Source organism: Brassica oleracea, chromosome C6, assembly GCF_000695525.1.
Source record: "Brassica oleracea var. oleracea cultivar TO1000 chromosome C6, BOL, whole genome shotgun sequence".
Taxonomy (NCBI): domain Eukaryota; kingdom Viridiplantae; phylum Streptophyta; class Magnoliopsida; order Brassicales; family Brassicaceae; genus Brassica; species Brassica oleracea.
In genome coordinates, this window is record NC_027753.1 from 10,864,210 (window position 1) to 10,886,736 (window position 22,527).

General features: G+C 39.9%; 3 protein-coding genes across 3 annotated transcripts; 1 reads left to right on the forward strand and 2 right to left on the reverse strand.

Annotated features, from left to right (window-relative positions):
• Positions 1–9,874: 9,874 nt before the first annotated feature.
• Positions 9,875–10,412, reverse strand: LOC106297468. The gene is made up of 2 exons (XM_013733702.1): positions 10,301–10,412; positions 9,875–10,221 (listed from the first exon to the last, which is right to left on the reverse strand). Exons 1-2 carry the CDS (start codon positions 10,410–10,412, stop codon positions 9,875–9,877), a joined length of 459 nt encoding a protein of 152 aa, XP_013589156.1.
• A 1,678-nt stretch (positions 10,413–12,090) lies between these two features.
• On the reverse strand, positions 12,091–15,257 carry LOC106297469. Its single transcript, XM_013733704.1, has 4 exons — positions 15,152–15,257; positions 14,581–15,104; positions 12,897–14,487; positions 12,091–12,275 (listed from the first exon to the last, which is right to left on the reverse strand). The coding sequence occupies exons 1-4, from the start codon at positions 15,255–15,257 to the stop codon at positions 12,091–12,093; spliced, it is 2,406 nt and encodes an 801-aa protein (XP_013589158.1).
• A 2,935-nt stretch (positions 15,258–18,192) lies between these two features.
• Positions 18,193–19,818, forward strand: LOC106298467. The gene is made up of 7 exons (XM_013734605.1): positions 18,193–18,441; positions 18,512–18,580; positions 18,653–18,772; positions 18,835–18,909; positions 19,026–19,163; positions 19,258–19,399; positions 19,524–19,818. Exons 1-7 carry the CDS (start codon positions 18,253–18,255, stop codon positions 19,682–19,684), a joined length of 894 nt encoding a protein of 297 aa, XP_013590059.1. The 5' UTR covers positions 18,193–18,252; the 3' UTR covers positions 19,685–19,818.
• The last annotated feature ends 2,709 nt before the right edge of the window (positions 19,819–22,527 follow it).

Below are 22,527 nucleotides of genomic sequence, written 5' to 3' on the forward strand. Positions count from 1 at the left end.
GGTTTTGAAGGATTAGCCCCAACTATAGATTGCTAAATTGTGATATTCATCTTTGGGATTGTCATTAATGCCTGATTCTATATTTGCTACCTAGAACTTGCCATAGGATTGTTAGATATAAGCGATAGCTTTCATCTCATCCTGAAACCATTCTAATTGAGCTAAGACTTGCTAGAGTAAGGCGAGAGCTGATCTAGTGAGCTTAGTGAGCACATTAACGTTTGACCAATAGCGTCGATCGATATTCAAATAGAATAATCGGTCGACGTTTCGAATAGTGTATCGATCGATATTCAAATAGAATCATCGATCGACACTGGTCAATAGACGAACCTAGAAAGTGAGAGCCTAGTGGTTAGTTTATAAGTATTGAGCTCTACAATATCATGCATGCAACTTGTTAGGCATCTATAGTATTATAATCCTGATTTCCTGAATAGAAACCCTAAGTCTAACAAACCATCCTTCCATCAAACCCCAAATCAATCAATCGAGCAATTAACTTACTCACAAAACTTGCAACTTTACATTTAATCATTAAATCAACCTAGCTTAATTAAATTTGATTAGATTTATTTGGTTCCCTAGCTCCCTGTGGATTCGATCCCTAAGTACTACAATTGAACCTCTTATTTGAAAGAGTAAATTCACTCCTTAGGGTAAGTTGAGTGATATTATCCCCCTACTTGATTGCATACTAAGCTAAAACAGATGCTTAGATGTCAAACCTTACAGACCCAGCCGTCTGCTTCTTCATGTATAATCATGACACAGCCCCTGTTGCAGCAGAATAACAAGTACTATAGTTGCTGATGCACCGATCAGTCTCCTTCCTTGTACCAGCGGCACAACCATGCTTCTGAACCTCCTGTCTGACCTTCATGTTGGTGCACTGATGTACAACCTTTCGCTTGTTACTCACAGTTATGCGCTGTAGAACTTCATGCCGTACTCCTTGTCGCACGTCCCGACGTAGTTCATGACAAGCTTCTTTGGCTCCAGTTTTTGATGTGCCTCTCTGATCAACCAACTTGAAACAATCACGTCAAATATGTCCTTGAACTCCACAAGAATAACATGTTGGACCATGAATCTCATATCATATAATCTCTCAATATGATGCTTCTCCCTAAATAGCCTGAAACACTTTGGCCTAATATGCCCAACAACTCCACAATGATGACACACAGGTATGAAGGGTCGCTGAGATACACTATTTTCCTCTGGAATTTTTCTTGTAGTAGATGATGAAGCAGTTCTCGTTGCAGTTGCAGTCTTCACTGCAGTCTTTCCATATGAAGTAGTCCTTGCATACATCTTAACTACTGGCTTCATTGCAGACATGGATACACTCTCTGTTTTTCCTTTTTGAGTTTCACCAGGTTTAAGACGAGCTTGTCTTGTTTCTTCTTTCTCTACTTGCAAGTCCTTCTGTAGAACTTCAATAAGTGCTTCAAGACGTCTCTTCTCTTTTACTAGCACCATATTCTCTTTTCCAAGCTTTACTAACGTTCCACACACTTGTTTGTAGAACTGTTTGAGATCATCATCTTGTCCTTCATCATATTTTCCCTCCTCAGATTCAGAATCTGATTCAGATGATGTACTTTCTTCATCCTTGTGTGCACCAAAAGCAACTAGGTTGAGCACTTCGTCTTTTTCTGATTCATTATCATCTTCCCTTATGAAGGATCTCTCTTTCTCCTGCATCTCACCGTGTCCAATTATTCTCCACCTAAAAGCCTTTGAATCTTCTTCTCTTGGCCATTGGACATTCCCTTTTGAAATGTCCATATCCTCTGCATTTATAACACTGCACATCGTTATTACCGCATGGTTTGCCATCTTCTTGCCTTTGTTTGCTCACAGGAAAATGCGTTTTCCTGTTTTGACGGGAAAACAAGATTTTCGGTTTTGGCAGAATTTTTTTTTTGCAATTTTGGCGGGAAAATGCGTTTTTGCGGTTTTGGCGGGAAAATGCTTTTTAAGGTTTTGGCAGGAAAATGTGTTTTGGTGGACAATTGTGTTTTTTACTGTTTTGGCGGGAAAATGCATTTTTTGCGGTTTTGGCGGAAAAACGTGTATTGATGGAAACTTGCGTTTTTTGGCAGTTTTGACGGCAAATACGCTTTTGCGGTTTTGGCAGGAAAATGTGTGTTTTGCATTTTTGCGGTTATGGTGGGAAATGCGTTTTTACATTTTTTGCGAAAAATGCGCTTTGGTGGGAAAATGCATTTTTGTGGTTTTGGCGAGAAAATACGTTTTGCGGTTTTTAAGGGAAAATTTGTTTCTGCGTCTTTGTTTTTTTTGGCAGAAAATGCGTTTTTGTGGTTTTGGCGGGAAATATGTTTTGGTGGGAAAGTGCGTTTTTGTGGTTTTGACGGGAACATGTTTTTTTTCGGAAAAGTGCGTTTTTGACAAGAAAATGTGTTTTGTGTTTTTGGCGGAAAAATGCGTTTGTGGTTTGTAAGAAAAATGTGTTTTGTGGTTTTGGTGTAAAAATGTGTTTTCGCAGTTTTGTCATTTTTCGTGTGTGGCAAAATGATATTTGTTTTAAGTTTGTAACTTGCGAATTATTTAGCGATATAATAGATATTAAACCATTTTCACAAAACCATCTCCATCCGGATGGTTCAATTTGGATCAGCTGGCTGATTCTCAAAATTTAGCCTAAATTTATAAAAATCATCCAGATGAACCATCTAGATGACTTGTAATTTAAAGTCTAAACAAACAAAACTTTCATCTCCATCTAGATGGCTTATCTACATGGTGAAACAAACATCCCCTAACTTGCAAAGTTTTAATGAAAGGTATTTGTATAGCTCATGAAGCTTTTACGACAAATGTTTTGTACAACTTGTGAAGCTGTTTTCGAATACTGTTTCTTGGGCGACCAATTATATGTATTCAAGCTTTGTCAAGACACGTAAAGATATGGATTTCTTAGGTCTTTACTCTCTTCGAGTGCTTAACGGAATGAAGCATATTCAGCATAAGAGGAGATATGGGATGTTGAACATTTTTCGATTTCATCAATATTCATTGAGTCACCTGGGAGCTGTGAGTCTTGGAAGTATTATGGTGGGCGTTCTTGTGACTGAAGTTCGTGCTTTACCATCTTCGTCAAGGCTCATCTGGTAGTCGCTTGGATAATAAGTCCAATTAGGGAGAAAATGGATAAGATATGTTTGCTTGGCACTGTTGAGACAGAATGCATGAGTCTGAAAGTCTTCGTATGCTTTGTTGTCGTTGATGTTAAAGTCTGGTCAAACTCCTCGTTGATAGTCGTTGTGATGAATGAGGGTAGGCAGCGCTTGGATCTTGCCGGTCTTGTTGTTGATTTGAACAGGGAGATGCAAGATGTATATTGTGTGAGGATTAAAGAAGGGATTAAGACTCCCTTGACCTTTTAACTTCTTAAACGGTAGGCTTGTCGCTTTTGCTGATTTTCTCAATTTTCCGCTCCAAATGGATAATGGTGCAAACCATGTTAGGATTGTTCAGAAGCAATCCTTTTGTCCTTGTTGAGCGTTAATGTACTGGTATGGACATTGAATATCAAAAGTTATACCAATAGTGTAGATCGAGCAGAGGTCCCAAAGGAAACATAGAACTTCTTCTGGCATGTAGGCGTTTTTGATCCTGTAGAGATGTGCAAACGGACAATCAAGGTGAATTCCCATTGGGAAAATGAGGCTACTGCTGGTATCGTATTTTGACTAAATAATGGACTGGTAGAAGAAAATATTATCGCGGAGGCATTCATGCAGGCTTTTATGTTGATAAGCTCATGAGCGTTGATCTATTCAGACATGAAGTTTGTCACAGAAATCATAGATGAATAGATAAGAAATTGCAACAGGCTTCTTCTGGCATGTAGGCGTTTTTGATCCTGTAGAGATGTGCAAACGGACAATCAAGGTGAATTCCCATTGGGAAAATGAGGCTACTGCTGGTATCGTATTTTGACTAAATAATGGACTGGTAGAAGAAAATATTATCGCGGAGGCATTCATGCAGGCTTTTATGTTGATAAGCTCATGAGCGTTGATCTATTCAGACATGAAGTTTGTCACAGAAATCATAGATGAATAGATAAGAAATTGCAACAGGTATTATAAAACCAATGGAGTTCCAAGAGGACTCTCAAGGAGTTCCTCTCCACTCTCCCAACCTAGAACTATGAATAAAATAAAGCTTAACCGTCAACAATGGCTTAGAAAACACATAAATAGTGTTTTAGGTCGTCCAAGGGTATTCTGTTAATTTGTGGTTGCTTCTGGGCTTCAGAGGTCATAAAATATGCTCAGCCCATATTCTGGAATTACCGTCGATCGACACCAATGTTTTTTCATCAATCAACAGTCCTTCATCTCCTCGACAGCTTCCTCTCGCGAGGCAGACTGACTACTCTTCAGTAAAACAGGTATGACCTCTGCTACAAGATGCTGATTAACCTCAAACCAGCGGTATTGGAAAGCTAACTCAAATTTTTATCTTGTGTCAAACGATGGGCCTAATCTAACGGTGGGAAGGTCTCCATCCATTGCTAAACATCTGACACATCTGTGCAGTTCTGCACCTCAAAAGGCTCCAAAATCACAATATTTCTCCAGAACGTACCTGACCCTGTAAATATTCTAAAAAGACTCCAAAACATAATAATTATATCTTAAAACACTTATGTACCATGGCTGAAAGTGGGTAAAATCCATGGTATATCAAGCGTCGTCGGGCATGTTGGATGCAAAGTCATAGTAACTCTTTGCAGAAGAGCTTTCCATCATTTGTATTTCTTTTATCGGGTTTCTACTGAGCATATCAGCGAGAGTATTCTTCGTACCCTTTAAATAGACGGATTCGAAATGTACTTTGTGAACCATTTGCTCCACCGTAATAATTCCTTATGTGGGACCATCTTTTGCTTGAATTGTAACATCTTTGGGAAAGATGACATATCCATGTCGATTTAAAATTTATGTCCTATCAGATGAAACTCAAACTTCTCAACGGCCTTCTTGACCGCCAGTATTTCTTTGAATGTGGAGTGATAATGCATCTCAGAAGCTTTAAAGCGTCTACTTTTGTATCCACAGATTTGACGTTTCCCATTTATCTCTTCAAATAAAATGGCTCCCCAATATTTGTCACTCCCACCAGTCTATAAAATGCGCGTTCCTGTAGAGAGAATCTTTAAAGGAGGTAGCTTTTGTACCTCTACTTTTAGGTTTCTGACAGCCTCGGTTTGTGGGTTTGTCCATTGTGGTGGATTCTTCGCCAGCATCTTGTGTAGCAGTCTTGTATGTTGTGAAAGTTGCGGGATAAAGTTTCTAACATAATTTGATTACGCCAATGAATTGCTGAACTTGTCGTTTTGTGAGATTTTTGTCAGGAAAATCTAGGAGTGTTGTAACAAGATGGACTTGTGGTGAAAAATTGCCATTTGTAATTTGCATTACAAGGAAGTCGATGTTGGGCTGTCTATAACCATTTTTCGGGTCGAGAGCATAATTCCATATTGCATGACAATGCTTTAAAACTGTTGAAGAAGCTGAACGTGCTCCTTCTCATTTGATGAGAATAGAAGAATATCGTCGATATATATCAAGGCCGTATGGAGGAGAGGCTTGAATATACGGAGCATCGCTTGCTGGAATATGGATGGTGCAGTCTTGAGGCCGAAAGGTAAGACGTTCCATTGAAGATGTCGATTTGGTAGACAGAATACTGTTTTGTACCTTTCTTCTGGATTAACACCAAGTTGCCCAAATCCAGACTTAAGATCAAATTTTGAAATTATTGTGGCTCTTTGGAGATGCTGAGATTTGAAAATATTGTGGCTCTTTGGAGATGCTGGAGAAGCGCTCTTTTGTTCGCTAGTGGAAATTTAATGTAATGCATGTATGATTTAATGGTTTGTATTTGATGACCAGTCTGAGCTTTCCTCTTACTTGTTCGGCACGGTTGTTGACATTGAATGGCTTACATGCCCAAGGAGAATTAGTTGTTGAGACTACTCCTTGTTCTACTAGCTGGTCGCACTTGTCATTTGCTTGCTTTAGTAAGGTGGGTGGCATTCCTGCATGGCTTGCTTTTGTAGGAGTGGTGTGAATATTTTTATAACGTCCCGACCGCCCACGGCTAATGGACAACCCACGCCCGCTCTCTTGGCCCATGGGCCCCATCCCGTTTAACGGACGGTGCGTGAATTTTTCCATGGCCCGAAAGTCATGTTTACTGACCCCGCAATCACCACCCGAACTTTTCACGTGCTTTGGCCTAACTCGCACGGTATCGCGAATCACTTCGCGATAGGTCACCCATCCTTTCACTATTCCAGCCCAAGCACGCTTTACTCTGGAGTTCTAAACGGATATTTAATGGAAAATGTATGTCAACTTTGGAGACATAGGTTGCCAAATCAATTCTCTTAAGCATTTTCCTATACCACAAATTGGGATATTACAATTCACCCCCCCTCTCAAAGAATACAACACCCTCGTTGCTGATATGAATGAAATGACCCTAAAGAGTGATTTATACTCTCTCAAATAAAAGGTCGAGTTGTAGCACTTAGGGATCGAATTCACAGGGAGCTAGGGCACACAAAAGATCTAATAGTTATATGATTGAGGTAGGCTAATAGATTATAAAGCAGTAAATTTCAGGGGTGAACAAGGTAGTTGTTCTTATGTAACCGAGAGTTGTTTGGTGGAAGGATTGTTGCTAGATCTAGGGTTTCTATTCATGTAATCAGGATTATAATGATATAGAGCCTAATTGTTGTATGCAAGACATTAAAGTGCTCAACAATTAAGAACAAATCGATCGGCTCTCACTTTCTAGATTCGTCTATTGACTAGACCTAATGATCTCAACTATCGTTTGTCGATCGATGATTCTAGAGGAATATCGATCGATACACCTTTCACGACGTCGATTGATTATTCTATTGGAATATCAATCAACACGCTTCTAGCAATCTTTGCGCGTGGGCTGATAAAGTACTCACTAGGGTTCCTAGATTTGTTATCACTTGTTTCTAGCAATCCTAGTTCAATGAGGATCTATTTAGAGAAAAGACCAAGCTATCACTTATGCCTAATGATTCTAAGATCAGGGTTCTAGTTCGCGACTCTAGAACACAAGCAGTAATAACATCCTATTGATGAATATCAAAACCTAGCAATTCTATATTTTGGACTAATCCCTCATAACTTATTTGAACCCTAAACCTAATAGGTGGATCTATCCGAGCATGAAGTTTGTCACATAAATCATAGATGAATAGATATAAAACTGCAATACAATAGATATAAAAACCAAAGGAGTTCTAGGAGGACTCTGAAGAAATTCTTCCTTTCTCTCCTAACCTAGAACAAGAATAAAAGAAAGCGTAGATAGCGTAGCCGTCAACAATGGCTTATAAATAACATAAATAGGGTTTCAGGTCGTCCAAGGGTATTCTGGTAATTTTTGATTTCTTCTGGGCTTCAGTCGGTCATAAAATATGTGCGGCCCATATTCTGACATCACCTTCAATCGACACCAAGGCTGTGTCATCGATCGACGGTCCTTCATCTCCACGACTGCTTTCTCTCGCGAGGCAGACTGACCACTCTTCAGTAAAACGGGCATAACATCTGCTACAGGATGCTGATTGACCTCAAACCAGCGGCATTGGAAAGCTAAGTCTTCCAAAAGATGGGCTCAATCTAACAGTAGGAAGGTCTCCATCCATAGCTAAACATATGACGCGTCTGTGCAGCTCTGCACTCAAAAGGCTCCAAAAGACACCAAATTCACCACTTTCTTCCAAATCGTCCCTGAACCTGAAACACTCTAAATTGACTCTATATCGTAGTAAATATATCTTAAAACACCTATATACCATGGCTAATAATGCATAAAATCCATGGTATATCAACTCCCCCAGACTTACCCTTTTGCTTGTCCTCAAGCAAAACACACAGGGCAGTCTTATGAAATAGGTTTGAAAACAGCAGTGACTTACATAATTTAAAATCACTACTCTCACTTCTGTAAATATGATTGGTGGAAGTGAATCATTACTAACCTTGGATGCTTTCAATATACTACACACTAGCTTAGTCACTATACCATACAATCACACAACACTACTGATAGCGCCTGACGTACCCCTCTGCTGACCTCATTTCTGCATAAATATAGATGTGTAGGCTACGTCTTGGGAGTATCGATCAAGGGACATGGAATCTTACTCAAGCAAGTTTCTGAACACACATGTAGTCTTCTCTAATTCCTTTCTTCCATTTTTTTCTCTCTTCTCTGAATCTTTATAGTTTCAATTTCAATAAATGTTGATGCTGATGCAGTCCATCTTGTTCATCTTATTTACTTGTTTACTTTTGTAGCTCTATTTGACAAAGTGTAGCGAATACCGGGGCCACATGAGACACTCCTACCCCTCGTTTCCACAATGTGTGATCATTCCTTTCAGACTTAGAATATTGGGGTCACAGGAGACACTCCTACCCCTTTTCCTCTTCAAGGAAATTATTTCAATTTTTTGTATCTTAAGATGCCGAAGAGAGAGAGAGAGAAGGGAACCAGAAGCAAACAGACTTTTACCTTCCAGACTTGCAGGAGGACTCCTATCCAATGTATACCAAGCCCCAAAACAAGCAAGTAGAGTAGATTATGGTTGGAAGTCAGCTTTGGTTTCTCCAGACATTCTCAGCATGTGTAGATGTTAGCATTACGTGATACACTGCGGTGTTTCTATCTAATACATCCTGCAATTAATAAATCTAGATGGTGCTAGAGAGTGATTAGAGTAGCAATCAAATTGGATTTGATCATAATTCCCTTCTTGACTCGATAAAAACTTCTTTTTTTTTAAAACATTTGATAAGACTCACAATAAACTAGATATCAGTAAACATCACCCCAAACATAAATTACATTGTCCCCAGTGTATATCCAGTCGGAGTTATGGTGAGAACTAATCATAAGTACACAATTTAACAAGTTAGAACGATATACCTGACCGGGTTAAGTGTCGATCGATGGAAATGAGTTACCATCGGTCGCTGCAGGTGATGTACAGTCGATCGATATCGACATGCTCTCATAGGTTGATTTTATAATCGTCTACTCGGATCTTTTTTTTTTTTTCTAAATACCTAACTAAAACACAATATTAGTAGAACCTCCTCCAGACTTAAACAACACTGTCACCATCGTTATATAGTCTAAGATTGGTGGGGAAATAAATCATAAGGATAATATTAACAAGGTTTCGCGAGTATCCCTGCCATTGATGTGAGTATCGATCAACACAATTAAGTGGAGATCGATACTTATGATGCTCTCTCGATCGATACGCTGGCCAGCCGTCGATCGATGTTGGTCCTCAACTCATGAACCTTGGATCTTTTTCTCTATTTTTTTCTGATGAACAGTACCTCTGTTATAGTGCCGATCGACGTTTCTGCTACAGTGTCGATCGATGCTACAGTGTCGTCATCACTGTACATCTTTTTTTTTTTACTTGCAATAAATATCAAACGAAAATCAGTAATAATCTAAACTAAACTGGATGAAATTACCTAATAGTGGGTTGCCTCCACTCAGCGCTTTGTTAGCTTGACTTTTGGATATCTGATTCAGTCCGGATGAGAATGAGAATTCGCTCCAAAACAAGTCTCAATGTTTACTCTCTGAAGCTTTATTATTATTTTGTGAAAGCCTCCTCCATAAACTCTTCTCCTTTGTCTATTATCTCCGCAATAACGAGTGCTCGAAGCTTTGCAAATGGCTGTGAGAAGCATCTACTTCGCACTCTAGATTTCCTGACACGATCTGAGAAGCGAGGAATCAATGATAACTAAGGACCGTCCTTGATCCTTTTCCTCATAAACCATATCCAAGACCACTCGTTCTCTGAGTCAACTATTCCAAATGCAATAGGAAACAAATTAGAATTCCCGTCTACAGCAATTGCAACCAGTAGAGCTCCTTTGTATTTACTCTTCAAAAAAGTCCCATCGAGCACAATAACCCGCCTCATGACTTTGTTGAATCCCCGTATCGATTGTCCAAATGCAATAAACAGGTACCTAAATCTCCCATTGCTATCAATGTCATAAGATGAATGTGTACCCGGATTAGCCACTCTCAGCATGTGCAAGTACTTCGGTATTTTTCCATAACTTCTCTCTAGAATACCTCTAACTGCATTGATCGCATATTCACGCGCATCCCATGTTAAAGAATGTGAGATCAGCATTCATAATCTGTATGGTGTCATTACATTTTGGCCATTCCTTAACGCCTTCATACTTATGCATAATCAGACTGCCTATAGTTTTTGCCGAAGTAGTCTTACCCGCTTTGGTTTTGCTTGAAGGTACGTTCACCGACATCCTTTTTGATAAGGAAATATGCAGAATCCTTCGAACCCTCTGCTCGAACACTCCAATTGCATGCATTATCTGAACATCTAACATTCCAAGGTTTTCTATCCGATTTGATAACCTGATAGTCAAAGTGATGCTTCATTGCACATATCTCGAAAGTCCCATTCAACAAAGTTTTGTTCTAAAAAAATTGTCCCTTCTTAACAAAACATCCATCAGAGAAAATTTTGACATATCATGTGTGTCCTCTTTTTCAGACATCATGGTATCAACATCATAGATGATACACTAAAACTGAACATTTCCTACTGTCAAGTTAACACTGGTAATTGTAGTATTTAAGATTCAATCCAGAGGATCAGTCTACACTTTATTCTTATGATTTTTCAACTTAGCTAAGACTAATAGTGGGGTTTGGATTTAAGCAGTGAGGTTCAAGTAAAGTAAATGATTGCAAAGAGTAAATTCAAATTAAAGAGAAGCCGGTCTAGGTTTTCTCATCGGGTGTTGATGCTAAACCAAACATATATTCAAGCGCAATGCAGCACAATCTAGAACACAGATCACTCAAGTAGCCCAGCTCACTGTCGTGATGTTGCTCCCTTTGCGGATCGACCATGACGCCTAAATTCTCGTTTGGGTCAGGGATCAAATGCAAGCAATAGAGATCAAGTCCGATAAATTCACCGAGCACCCTAATATCTACTTTCGCTGACTAGGAATGCTCGGTTCATTCATCCAATATCTACAATGGTGCCGAAAACACCATATATCAATTCCCCCAGACTTAGATACTTGTTTGTCCTCGAAGAAAAGCAAGTATCAAGAACATGGAGAAAGGTTTGAAAGTGTGGGAACTCTCCTATCCTCAGTAACCATACCTTAACCACAAATCTCTGAACCATTCAAGCAGTAAACTAGGACCAGACAATCTTATCTGAACCCCCACTGATCGTTATTCGAAGATCGGCTCCATACTCTACATCTCAAACCTGAAAAACCACACTATCAAGACAGAACTCCCTACAATCATTTAAGAATGGCGTGAGCCTCTCATCACAGACACTATTCAAGGTAGACCGGTCAGACATGGAACATGCTAATTTTATTGTGGAGTTAAAGAGTGTTTAGAGGCTACCAATTTTTTTAGTGGATGCATGATATCGTGCAAAATAGCAAGAGATGATGGATCCATTGATGTTCACAACCTCTTACTCGTTTTGCTAATACCGGAGCGACTGCTCCGACTGTTCGCCTGCTCCTTATCGTTGGTACCAACTCTTTTTGTTCTACCTCTCAGTGGTCCACTTTTCCTTGGTTCTTCCCTCATAATTCTCATAGTCCCTCAAAAAGAGAGCTCATGTTCAGAACCTCGGTGTGAAAAAAGATGGTATGTCAAACAAGTAGAAGGAGTTCCGATCAATCTCATCAGAGAGCAACTGGCCAAGTGTATACAACAAAATCTTCTTTTTCGTCTAGCTCCAACCGAATTGGCTCAAGAGGATCAACGTCCAACAAGTTGTCGACGTCTGCTCAGTATGATCCTCCTTCTCCATCAGTGATCTCATATAAAAGATAAATAATTTTTTTTTGTTTTTACTTGAGATTACAAACGATGAGATCAAAGATGATGGTGTGATGGAGAGGGAGGTAATGCTTGGAATGATTGGTGCCACTGGTGGTTCTACTCGTTCGACCTTGTTCCCCACCTCTGTCGTGGTGGTGACTGTTCGGGAGCAGCTGCTCTAACTGTTCGCCTCCTAAACTGACTGTTCTCCTTGTTTTGTGAAACTTTGCAGCAATAACGAGTAAGAGGCTGCGCTGATCCTTTCCTCTCAGACCTTTTTGCGCATATATGCACATATGAAACTGAAAAACAGAATGCATGAAGGTGGAATAAAGGTTTAGGTACAAGGTAGGAGCTAGCTAAAGATGAGCTAGCCACTCAGGATCAGCAAGATTGGTAAAAAGAATAAGAAGTCCTGAGTGTGTCTCGTTTCCCTGATCTAGTGCCCATAACAAGAGGAATTGCAGCCAATATTAGGTTCATGTTAGGTGGAGTTATGTATATCCAGTGTAACCTGATCAGCTCAAAACTTCTGGAGAGTCTAGTGAGATAAGTCAGGGGTGTTCCAAGTCCAAGTGTGGGTCTTTCGTCACTGCTAAGGTCCCTGGATAAGAAAGTCAAAGCACGAGGTGGTTAAAATATCATCACAAAATAAGGTCCTGATTCCCACAAGAGTTTTGACTGACTCGAAAAACTGACTGGATAAAAACACAAGGACTGACTCGAACAAGAAAGCCAAAAGAAACAAGAGAGATTAGTAGCACACAATCGCCTCCCCCAGACTTACTGCACACCATCCCTGGTTGTGAAAATAATTCGAGGAAGGCTCAAAGAAACCAAATAAATACAAATAAAAGCAAGAAACATATATTGTTCAGATGGATAACACAATGAGATAAGATGGTGGGGCAGATCAGTCTGACTCCCCGCTCTCGGAGCGACCAGTTGTCCTCCTGTTACGCGGTAATCGCTCTCCAACTGCCGAAAATCCAGCCGGTTCCTTGGCTGGGTGATGTGATTGCTTGCGGCGTCTGCTCCTAACTTTTCCATGCTTTTGGCAGAGTCAATCATCTTGTTGTAGCCATCCGAGTCCACGCTCATGATGTTGTGCTCAGTCTTAGTTTGGATCAGGGTTTGTTCGAGTGGGTCATCGGTTAAGATTTCCTTAATCATTGCCTCTTGAGAGAAAAGTGCATGATCTTCGTCTTCAACTGAGTAGCTCTGCGCATCTATCATCGGCTTCTTCAGCAACTTGTTCATCTTGAACTTCATTGCAATGTCTCCGAGGTGAAGATCAATCCTTCCTTGTCGAGCATTAATAATCGCACCAGCTGTGCATAAGAAAGGACGGCCCAGGATGAGTGGATCTCTTGGTTCTTCGTCAAGCTCTAGAACCACAAAATCTGCCAGAACAAAGGTGTTGCCTACTCGGACGTGGAGATCTTCCAGAATACCCACCGGGGACTTAACTGATCTATCTGCGGACACCAGGGAAATTCTTGTGGGTTTGAAGTCTATGAACCCTAGTCGCTTTGCTACAGAGTAAGGCATTATGTTGACAATGGAGCCTAGACCGCAAAGAGAACAGGCGAACACTGTTTTTCCAATCTGTATCGAGAGAACAAATTTTCCTGGATCACCCAATTTCTTAATCGGCTTGTTCTGAAGCACTGCACTGCACTCCTTCGAGAGCAACATAACCTCATTGTCTCCAGTTATTTTTCCTGAGACCAAACCCTTCATCCAACTGCGCAAAGAAGGTATCATCTTGACTGCGTCAATCAGAGGTAACTTGATAGTTAGATCCTCTAGCATCTTTTTACACTTTATCTCCTCACGATCCTTCCGAGACTTCTTTGCGGGAACAGGGTATGGAACCTTAGGGGTGTATTCGCGCGTAGGAACATGCTCGACAGGTGTAGCGGCAGGGGCTGGATCAGTCTCAGTTGGCTGTTTCGTTTCCTTTTCAGAGAGAGGAGCAGTGTCGGATCGCGGTTGCTCGCCCTCCTTTTGCTTGCCCTTCTCTGCCGCTGTTAGCTTCTTAGGTGCCACATCTGGTAGTCTCCTTCCACTCCTCAGTTTGACTGCACTGCATTCCTTAGGATTCTTGTCGGTCTTTCCAAGAAGAGTACCCTGCTGCCTCTTGACACTCTCGGCTGTCTGAGCGATATGAATGTCTATCTGCCGCATATGGCTAGCCACATTGTTATATTTGGTGCTCAGGTCAGTGAACATATGGTTCATTTTGGAGATGTCTGTGGTGACCTGGTTCAACGCTTTTCCTTGAATTTGCTGACCCTGGAGCAGCTTCTGCATCATCGTCGCTAGCCCATTTTTCTCGTCTTGCGGAGCAGTCGTAGGTGTAGGGCCAACTTGTTGAGCAGTCTGCTGCTTCTGGTTCTGGAACTGGTTGTGGTGCGCCTGGCTAAGAACGTAAGTTCTTCCTTGGTAACCCTTCTGATACCCCGTGTTCTGTCTTTGACTGTTCTGCGCGTTGTCAATTGGTGTGTCTAGCTTAGGGTACGCAAAGAGTTAGGGGTTGTTCCTCATGTTAGGGTTCGGGTGGTAGTTCTTGTCCTGCCATCCTTGTCTATTGACGTAGCTCACCTCTTGTTGATTGTCGACAGTGTTGTCTGCTTCAGGTGTGACATCTGAAGCATTGTTCTCTGATGCGGCTTCTTCCATGATGAACACTTGGCTCTGATTGCCCTTTATCAGCTGGTCAACCTTTACCGCTAGATCGTCTATGCTATTTACGCTCTTGGAGCGATCGTTCTCCTTGTTCTTGTTGAGTGAGCTTGACGCCGTATTCTCGATCAGTGCGAATGCACCTGGTGTTGTTTGAGTCATGAAATCTCTATTACTCGAGGAATCCAGAGCATTACGAAACTCATAGCTCACTCCATCATAGAACACTTCCAGTATGTAATCGTCCTCAAACCCATGGTGAGGGCATTCCCTTTGGTACTCCTTGTACCGCTCCCAAGCATAATAGAAAGGCTCGTCAGTCTTTTGCTTAAAATTGGAGATCTTGTGCCTCAGAAATGCGGTTTTGGATTTCGTGTAGAAGTGACTTAAGAACGCTGCTTGGACCTGTTCCCATGTAGTGAGGGTACCGGTTAGGAGAGAGGCTAGCCATCGAGCCGCTTTCCATCAAGAGAGAATGGGAACATGGTACATTTGATGTAGTCTGGTGGCACTCCATTTGCGCGAGAGAAGTTGCAGACTCTCTCAAATTTCTCGATGTGGTCCAAAGGAATTTCAGCTGCGAGGCCGCTGAACATCTTTTTCTGCACCAGGCCGATCAAAACATGCTTGATCTCATAATCTTGTCGAGTGCAAGGAGGTGTGTTGATGGCAGAGCGAGTGGTAGGGAAGTTCCGTGGGGGTTCCGCTCTCTGATGGGAGCACCATGTTGCTCAGCTTGCTGTGCCGCAAGTTCAGCCGCTGCTTGGTGAGCAGCTTCTTGTGTATTGATGGTTTATTGCATCTGCTGCATATGTTGTTGCATGAGTGCTATTGCAGCAGTGAGATCATCATGGCCTCTATTATCACCCATTGTGGTGTCAGTAGGCTGCAGTTGTTGATTGTTTTGTCGTTCTAATCTTGTGAGTTCTTCGTTGCTAAGTGTGAATAATGGTCCTTGTGCGTTGCTCCGAGTATGTCTACTGGTCATACACCTGGATCATTAGCTGCAATAAAGAGAGAAAAGCAAGTTAGATGTCTGGTCGCTGTCGCAACGGCGCAAAAACATGATACACTAAAACTGAACTTTTCCTACTGTCAAGTTAACTGTGGTAATTATAGTATTTAAGATTCAATCCAGAGGACCAGTGTACACTTTATTCTTATTAGTTTTCAACTTTTCCAAAAACTAATAGTGGGGTTTTGATTTAAGCAGTGACGTGCAAGTAAAGTAAATGATTGCAAAGAGTAAATTCAAATTAAAGAGAAGCCGGTCTAGGGTTTCTCATCGGGTGTTGATGCTAAACCAAACATATATTCAAGAGCAATGCAGAACAATCTAGAACACGGATCACTCAAGTAGAGCAGCTCACAGTCGTGATGCTGCTCCCTTTGCGGATCGACCTTGACGCCTAAACTCTCGTTTGGGTTAGGGATCAACTGCAATCAATAGAGATCATGTCCAATAAGTTCACCGAGCACCCTAATATCTATTTCGCTAACTAGGGATGCTCGGCTCATTCATCCAATATCATGTTATCTACTACAGGGTTAATGAGCAGATTAAACCTAAGATCTAGCAGTAAGTGATCAGGTTAAAGCTAGCATTAAGAACATAGATGAACAAAGACACAATATGTTCGCTTATTTATGTTTAGCTTTCACGACCAACACCCTAGAACCCTAGACAAGCTAGCCGACTACTCAGTCATTAAACTAGATGAACAAGACATAATAACTGAATGATACTGCATATAATTCCAAAGAGAAATCAATAGGGTTAAGGATGATCTTATTGGTGAGAAGAGGATCCGTCTCCCTTACAATAGCAAAATCCAATAATGAGTCTTAGTCATCTTGCAAAAACTAACGTGAAAAGAAAATTAAGACAGGGATGACTTTTTATATGGAGGCGCCATCGACTTCAGAGGAGTGAGTAAGTGATTAGGCCAAGTCTTTGAAAGATATGGAAACTTCCATAAATGTCGGGAACAATCGCCTGGCTGCTCCTAGTGGGATTAACCGTTAGACTGCTCCGCATGATTGTTCCACGGGGAAAGGCTCCAATTCTTGCTCCTTTCTTCATGCTTCTTCCTTCAACTCTTTAGCCTACTCCAGACCTGAAATGACTCGAAAAGAACTGAACTAATTCGATATAACATTGAAAACAAGTTAGAAAACATATGTACAATGGTGCCAAAAACACCATATATCAATAGACATCCTCATAAACTTCGACTCCTTTCAACTTTTCTTTCTTCTTCTCGCTCTGCCTCTCAGCAAACACATGAGCTGATTTGTCCCCTCTGTAAAACGAGTTTCCCTCCTCTTCATCAGTAGTTGACTCAGCTGTCGGCTTGTTAAGATCAAAGGCTGCTTCATTTGGATTCTCGGCCTTGGCATTAGATGTAACACACAATCGAGTAGAAACACTCTTTTTAACAAAGCTAACAAAATTCTGAAGCTGTCGATCGTTTGCAATGATCACAGGTGGACATGATGTATTGATCAACCTAGTAGGTAGATAACTCAACTCTAAACCGGTAAGCTATCTTCTTCCATATCAAAATCCTCCAAAATCATTCTTTTTAAATCCTCTAAAGTAGAACTTGATTCCAATAATAATCTCCTACCCCCTTTGTCATCAGCCGGAAAAACTCATCCCGTGGTTGCACCAAATTCTCAAACACCACATGTTGTATACATATGCATCATAGAACAAGAGTTTCTGAAAAATCACAAGACAAACAATGGAGAAATTATAGATTGATGAAGAAGAAAAAACAAAATCGTTTTTTTTTTTGATATTTTGACAAGGAAAATCAATCAAAACACGTTTTAGGAAGTTAGAATACTTTTAGAATATTTTCTTAGCTGAAACTTTTTTAATTTTCGCAAAAACATGTTTTCTTATCCGTAGAAGGCACCTTCTACACAATGTAGAACAATGACCAAAACCCCGAATGCAATTTCTACGTTACGTAGACGAAAGTGTAGAGTCTAGATTTCGCATTCCCGGTATTTTATAATACTTCATAAACGTAGAAACTGAATTCGACAAAAAAATAGATATATTACAATTAGTAGAATTCACATTCACCTTATTTAGAATTTTAAATAAAAGTAAATTGTACGTTCTTAAAAAGGTAGATGAACTTGTTTAATTTGGAATTCATTTTCTACTACCCCTTTTTCGTAGAAGACGGAATTTACTTTTAGTAAAACGTAATTTAAAATTTTTATTTATGAAGTTTTTGAACAAAAAAAAATATCAGTTTGTGTTTATGAGTGTTTTATTAATTGTTTATATTTTTAATAATTTTTTTGGTTCATAAAACTATTTATTTTATTAAATTTCAGAATTTGAAAACGGTAAAAAAGAGACAAAATGGCAAAAAATAATTATACTAACTGAATTTTTGTTAGGTTTCGGCAAATTTTCCTCAAATAAATTTTGATTAGTAAATTTCCAGTTACAACTAGACCGGAAATTGTTAGTGGGGCCCCACCATCTAATCTTCTAAACACATGGTATCTTACGGCTGAATTTGGAGGACACACGGAAGTCTCGATACTGCAATTTACGTTTTCCCGATGACTACCACCACCTTAATCTCCTCTGTTCTCTCTTCCTCTATCTTCCCTACCGAATATCGCAGCTGGGTTCGAATTCCGGCGACTTCAATTTCCGGAGGTAGCAATGTCCGCGTAGTGAAACAACGTCGTTTGAAAATTATCGCCAAATCACTCGACCTTCCTCTTCTTCCCTTCAGTATGAGCGAGGTTAGAATCATAAACCCTAATATTACAGCAAATATAAATTTAAGGTCTTGCTTTTAACATATGGTTACAGGTTCTTGTACCAACGGAGAGTAAAACATTGCATTTATACGAAGCAAGATACTTGGCACTACTTGAAGAGGTATAAATCTATAATTCCAAATTATTTTATGGATTCACTTTTGAAATTAATCTAGTTACTTGGTCCGTGCAGTCGATAAAAAGAAAAAAGAATATGTTTGTTCATTTCATTCTCGATCCTATTTCGATTAGTGAGAAAGCAACAGAAGCATCCTTTGCTGCTCGATATGGCTGCTTGGTACTTATTGAAAATGTAAGCTTCTTCTCATGAGACTTTGATCTTTGATGAGTCAAGCTAAACACCATATATTACAGGTCGAGAGATTAGACATTGGAGCACTTGTCTCCATAAGAGGCGCTGGTCGTGTGAAGATTTCCAGATTTTTAGGGGTAAGAATGCAAAATAAAAATTAATCCTTTTGTTAATCATAGCAATGTGAGTTATGATGTTCTATCTCTTTGCACAAAAAAACAAATGACTATATGATTTTTTTTTTTTGTCTCAGGCAGATCCTTATTTGTCCGGAGAGGTCAGACCAATACAAGATCGTTTTAATTATGAGATCAGCAATGAAATAACCTCAGAAATCTCCAAGCTAAAGGAATCTATTAAGAATCTCAGCAGCTTGGAGATCAAACTTAAGGTACAACAGACCTACTTAATGTATCATCCGGTCCCCTTAGAGGCCTGTAATGTTCTTATTAGTTGATGTGTTGGCTTACCTCCTTTTACAACAGGCTCCAGAAGACTCGCTACTACAAACTCGTCTCCTTAACTCTTTGAAATGGGCTGAAGATGAGCCACCGGAAGAATGTGAAGAATCCTTCTTTCCTTCCCTTCAAGAACGTTTATCATTCGCTGCGCTTCAACCGGTTTCCGGTAACTCTTACATCTTTTCTCTCTTGTGATTTCAAGAGTCAAGAAGGTTTTCTGTTTAAAACTATTAAATTACGGCTCTGGGAGTTTCCTTTAGTATAGTTTTTCGGGTTTTCTTGTTTTGCAGGATCGACGCAGTCAGAACTATCAAGGTTACAACAAGAGAAATTAAAGGCAATGGATATAAAAGATACAATGGAGAGGTTAAAACTTTCAATGGGACTCATCAAGGAGAACATTTCTTCAATTGCAGCCAAACTCGCCATCCAGTCTTTGGATATTCGTTAGACTTTATAATATTTCTCTAATTGTAAATGTGCCAGATTGATGAACATTAAATTTAAATTTAGTTTATTACCTTCATACACATTTCTTTTTTCAATGTAATTTTATACATTTAATATTTAAAACACTTTATATGAGCTTAAAGTCACACCCGACAGCCGATGGATAGTGCCTATGTCACTTACCTTTACTTGGGAAGTACCGAGCCTCGTTTGTCAATATGATCGATCGCTGATTCTGTGCATAAAGTATCAGAGCCTACAGTCTTGCGATATTATTGATAGGATCACTGTTTATGACTAATTGTTTTAAGAAATCTGGAAAACAACTCTCTCAAATTGTCTACTTCAAATCCTTCATCCATCGACTCTCAATTTGCAATTTCAACTTTTTCTAGAAGCAAAATCTGTTCTTCCTCTTCTAAAATCAGTTCCTTATATGAAATCGAGTATGTTCCGGGCGATCAACTTCTTGAAATTATCTTTCTTTTGGTGAATCCATACGAATACTTCGCAAAAAAAAGCCTAGTGCCTTCTCAGTTAAGGGCATTCGTGAACTCATAAAATTGTCCTCCACCCGAAAGGTGATGGAATATGTCAAGTTCAGCCAGTTCTCATCCTGTCAAGTTCCAGCCGCGGAAGAAGAACAGTTCATCTCTCTGAACATTCCGGAGAATCTGCCTAGATTGTGGCAACAATAGGGTTATATACTCACCTCCACTTTAGGGTAGTAAGAATTGGTTTGACCCTACATGCGAGGAAATGTAGCCCAGATAGCTTTAATAGACTCTCGATTAAAGTCATACCAACAAGCTTGCATCGGAACAGTTCAAACAACATTAAATGCATGAACAATATTCATAAGACTGTTTCCAAATTTCAATGTTTCGTTACGAGACCCAAATCTCTTAAAGACGCTCAAGGTTCAACTTCAACAGATCGGAGCACCTATGCAAGAAAAGAGTGTAGCAGCTACCCTACATCATCAGATCGTCTACCGAATTCAAGATCACGCTCTTGATCTTGTATTACCCTCATCTGATGAAGCACTATATTTCGAAGTCTCATCTGCGTCCCAAGCACCCAACTCAATACAAATTCCTCGACAAATATCTTGCGAAGAATTACTGCGCTGACTACCGTAGTCATGGGTAACGAGTTATGAAAATCTTCATCAAGCTACCCATTCGCCTATCCAATCATCTAAAGTCAGCTTTCATTCTCGAAACGATGGAACAACCGAGATCAAATTCTAGATACCTCGATCATCATCATTTCGAAAGCAACTGTTCACTCAGTTTGCGATACAGATTGATGAACGAGACTTCTACGGTCCAGCAAAAGAACATATTCCCAAATCAAGTTGAAAAGGATGGAACTATAATCTATCCTTTTATGGACGAAGATGGACATCAATACTTTGATGTTTGCTCTTGTACTGTTTGTGTAGAAGAAAACTACGAATCTGATGAAGATATTCACATACGTCGGAGAAAAAAGAAGGACCCGCTCTATAGAAGATATCTCGAAGGAGATACTTCAGTCGGTCCGCTCGGTGATGGAAAGTACAACTTAATAGTCCAATACTCCGACAAGAAGGAAGAGCCGAGACATCAAATTGTGTTGATAAATCTTGATTATTTTCCTCCACGAAAAGATTTCATTAAGGACGATATCGTTCATACCCCAAAAATTCTCTCTAACGCTGTCAACTCTTTCGCGCCGACCAGCTGAGTCAAGCGGAAAAGGTCCTCAACTACCAAACTGAGAATTTCCTCGCTCAGAATCAACTATTATCAATGATAAATCAATTGGCGGAAGGATACAATAAAAGATTACACAGCCTTCAAAATTCAGTAACAGAGATACATGGTCGACTTAACAATCTCCATCAAGAAATGATGACCATGGCACGACACATGATGGTAGACTCGACTCAGTTTTGTAACAAAGAAGCAGAGGCGACTAGTCTTAAAAATCAGTTGAAAGATCTCCAAAGAAACCTAGAAAGCATGATTCATAATCAGCGACAACCAGATGCATACTTCAACCCTCTTGGATGTATTTCATCACGGATGCCAATGTATCAAGGATCCTACTCTCCTGGATTTCTCGCCAGTTATAAGACTCAAAAGACAAGATCTCCACTACCATGTTTTCTATCTTCTGATGAAGTCTTTACATCTTGCTATGGCTCAACTTCGATCAACTACCCAAAGCTAAAGCCAACACGAACAAAACCAAGGCGACAAAAGGAATCAGAATTCCAAGTTAACCCACCTAAAATACCGACTCTCACATTATCCTTCAGTCACGAATATGTTGATGATTGATAGACTATGGATTTGCCCGTTTTCATCCATAGTTTATAGGTGTTTTTACTTATATTTATATTATTATAGAGTCTATTTATTATATTTATAAGATCAAGAATGTTTTGGAGATAAGTTATGATTTTGGAGCATTTTGGAGATATTTGTAGCAAGCACCCAAGATGACCATCGGGATCAACAATCGGTCGATGTTAGAGAGCTAGAATCGATCGATACAAAAGTCATGGTATCGATCGATAGCGAAGCGCGCAGAAGCCCGTTTGGTCACAGCCGACTTGAAGCCCAAGATTTCACTATTTTACAAGATTGCCCCTGATGTGTTTTACCCTAATTATCAAGCTTTGCCGCCATGTTAGAGGCAAAGTGTGCTTTATTTGTGTTTCATTGTTTATAGATAGATAGGAGAGAAGATCCAAAGTTATAATTTGTGATTGGAACTCCATTGATATTTATCTTATTTATTCTATGAAGTTTTTATACCTAACTATTGTTATGAATTGCTTAGCCATGTCTG

Bases quoted from the DNA above. Each gene is read 5' to 3' on its own strand.
- LOC106297468 (XM_013733702.1), bottom strand. From the start codon at position 10,412: ATGTCGGTGAACGTACCTTCAAGCAAAACCAAAGCGGGTAAGACTACT. The intron at 10,222-10,300 runs GTAATGACACCA...CGATCAATGCAG, and splicing joins CGTTAAGGAATGGCCAAAAT to TTAGAGGTATTCTAGAGAGA.
- LOC106298467 (XM_013734605.1), top strand. From the start codon at position 18,253: ATGACTACCACCACCTTAATCTCCTCTGTTCTCTCTTCCTCTATCTTC. The intron at 18,773-18,834 runs GTAAGCTTCTTC...CATATATTACAG, and splicing joins GCTTGGTACTTATTGAAAAT to GTCGAGAGATTAGACATTGG. The intron at 19,164-19,257 runs GTACAACAGACC...CTTTTACAACAG, and splicing joins GCTTGGAGATCAAACTTAAG to GCTCCAGAAGACTCGCTACT.
- LOC106297469 (XM_013733704.1), bottom strand. From the start codon at position 15,257: ATGTTCAGCGGCCTCGCAGCTGAAATTCCTTTGGACCACATCGAGAAA. The intron at 15,105-15,151 runs GTACCATGTTCC...CTCGATGGCTAG, and splicing joins GCCACCAGACTACATCAAAT to CCTCTCTCCTAACCGGTACC. The intron at 14,488-14,580 runs GTGAGCTACGTC...GCGTACCCTAAG, and splicing joins CTGTCGACAATCAACAAGAG to CTAGACACACCAATTGACAA.